This window comes from Piliocolobus tephrosceles, unplaced genomic scaffold (assembly GCF_002776525.5).
Source record: "Piliocolobus tephrosceles isolate RC106 unplaced genomic scaffold, ASM277652v3 unscaffolded_41756, whole genome shotgun sequence".
NCBI lineage: Eukaryota > Metazoa > Chordata > Mammalia > Primates > Cercopithecidae > Piliocolobus > Piliocolobus tephrosceles.
The window spans coordinates 1,745-4,625 of record NW_022326261.1 but is presented as its reverse complement, the minus strand read 5'-3'; the positions used below and the strand labels follow the sequence as shown (position 1 = coordinate 4,625).

The following is a 2,881-nucleotide window of genomic DNA, read 5'->3' as shown; positions in this document are numbered from 1 at the left end:
TCCAGTATGAAGTCTACGATGGCATCTAAGGGATGACTTCCAACTGAATGTCTTGCCACATTCATTACACTTGTAAGGTTTCTGTGCAGTATGAAGTCTACGATGGCAGGTAAAAGATGATGTTTGACTGAAGGTCTTCCCACACTCATTACACTTGTAAGTTTTCTTACCAGTGTGACATCTACGATGACATTCAAGATATCGCTTCTGATTAAAGATCTTGCCACATACATCACATTTATATTGTTTCTCTCTTGAATGGGTTATGTGATGGCTCCTTAAGAGTGAGCTATAATTAAACGCTTTGCCACACTCATTATATTGGCAAGGTTTTTCTCTCATGCGTACTTCCTGTATTTGTGTGGATAATGAAGAATGGAGGAAATTCTTCCCATACTTATTAGAAATATGGGTTTTGAGTCTACAAGAAATTCTTTGGGATGCTGAAGCTGAGGAAGCACCACTGACAGACTTGTCCACTTGGTTACTAATTTTCCCTTCGGTCGGAAATATGTGCAGTTCAGGCAGATGCGAATGAAAGCTTGATCCAAGCTGATCTTTAATAGGCTTGTTTCCAGCATGCCTTTGATCATGTCGGTCTGTACTACCAGTCAGCTCTTTGGTTTCTGTCATAGGTGATTCATGGCCATTTCTTTCAACTTCTTGTGACTGAAACTCAAAGTGATGAATATCTTTTTTGATTTCTGGGAAGCAAAAATCTCCAATGGGATGACTTTCATGTGTTTCCAATGTCCCTGTGTGGAACCCTTCTCCGGTATTACTGTGCCCAGTTGACGAGAACTCCATCACGAATTTTAAAAAGCTATCTAAAAAACACAAAGACCACTAGGTTTCCAATTAAGTACAGATGGTAAATAATAGTTAATATTGAAGTGTGTAAATATTACACAAAAAGCAATACGTAAACTTCCCAAATGTGATCTTCAAAGTTTAGAAACACCCTGTCTCTACTAAAAATATAAAAATTAGCCAGGCATGGTGGTGGGTGCCTGTAATCCCAGCTACTCGGGAGGCTGAGGCAGCAGAATTGCTTGAACCCAGGAGGCAGAGGTGGCAGTGAGTGGAGATCATGACATTGCACTCCAGCCTGGACAACAAGACCAAAGTTCTGTGTCAAAAAAAAAAAAAGAGTTCAGTCAAGAGCCTCATATGTATGAGGCAGTTAGCCTGAATGATGTCCTCCCTAGGAGAAATTTTCTACAGCAGTGACTGCTGCTTAGAGAAAATGATCATTAGTTTATGTGATGAACACTGTCACAGTGCCAGCGAGAGACGCCTCTGTGATGGTTCTCAACAACCAGAATGAAAGCCAAATGTGGTGACTCACGCCTGTAATCCCAACACTTGGAGGCTGAGGCAGGCAAATTCCTTGAGGCCAGGAGTTCAAGACCAGCCTGGCCAACTTGGTGATACCCTATGTCTGCTAAAAATACAAAAATCGGCCAGGTATGGAGGCAGGTGCCTGTAATTCTAGTTAGGTTGAGAGACTGAGGTACAAGAATTGCTTGAACCCAGGAGGCAGAGGTTGCAATAAGCTGAGATCATGACACTGCACTCCAGCCTGTTCAACAGAGGGAGACTCTGTCTACAAACAAACAAAGAAAAAGAAAACAAAACCAGAACCACAGCTGGAAACACTTGTCAGTCAGTGTCATGCTTTCTATCTCGTATCCTGGGCCACGCTGACAATTCTGCTTAGGGCTTCCAGGGACATCTCTGCCTACAGCAGGATGATGTTCAATTGTATTAGTCAAAGCGTTCATGAATTTTCTGTTTTTATGTACAAACAGACAGCTCTAAGAAGCTACCCATGACAGACAGGAGGGTCATCACTGCAGAAAACAATGACATGTACATCAAAAGCATGGACGGGGCAACATCACAAGAGAATACAAAACCAGGAAGAGCCAAGATAGACAAGGACAGACTCCTCATGTCTAGAGGGACATTTTCCTCACCCACAGACTCCAGGTTCCTGTAGTTCTCCAACATCACTTCCCTGTACAAAGCCCGCTGCGCAGGGTTCAGGCATTTCCACTCCGCCAGTGAGAATTCTATAGCCACATCCCTGAAGGTCAAGCGTCCCTAAAATGAAAAACACATTTCAACAAAACATGGAGGACTGTGTTATCACCTTCACATGAAATGAGAAAAGAGAAAATAAGTATTGATTTGATCCAAGACTGTGTTCTGACAAATCCACATTAAGGTATTTTTGAAAAATTTTTCTGTATAGTTGCGTTTTATTGTACTTTTTCATGATAGATTTTAAAATCCCCTAAGTCACTGTGGAAGTCTCAGTTTTATCGACAATATAAAAAATATATGGCCTGGCACAGTGGCTCACACCTAAAATCCCCGCACTTTGGGAGGCCGAGGCAGGTGGATCGTCTGAGCTCAGGAGTTTGAGACCACCCAGGACAACTCCGTCTCTACTAAAAATATAAAAAATAAAAATAAAAACCCCAGGTGTGGTGGTACACACCTCTAGTCCCAGTTACTTGGGAGGCTGAGGCAGGAGAATAATTTGATAATCAGAGGCAAAGTTTGCAGTGAGCCAAGATCATGCCACTGCACTTCAGCTTGGGCTGCAGAGTAAGAATCCATCTTAAAAAAATAAATAAAATATATAAATAAATATATATAAAATAGATAGATAGATAGATAGATACACACATCTATATATACACATATAGATATGTGTGTGTGTGTATCTATATATTTATATAATAAATCCAGGCATGTTGGCTCACACCTGTAATCCCATCACTTTGGGAGACGAAGGTGGATGGATCACTTAAGGTCAGGAGTTCGAGACCAACTTCTCCAACACGACGAAACGCTGTATCTACTAAAAATT

General features: G+C 41.4%; 1 protein-coding gene across 1 annotated transcript; it reads right to left on the bottom strand.

Moving 5' to 3' along the window:
* Window positions 1-3: 3 nt before the first annotated feature.
* Window positions 4-2,106, bottom strand: LOC113223542 (zinc finger protein 816-like; the record flags this gene model as incomplete). Its single annotated transcript, XM_026452958.1, has 2 exons — window positions 4-827; window positions 1,980-2,106. Coding segments are annotated over 2 exons (951 nt in total), but the record flags the coding sequence as incomplete, so codon positions are not given.
* Between the last annotated feature and the right edge of the window lie 775 nt (window positions 2,107-2,881).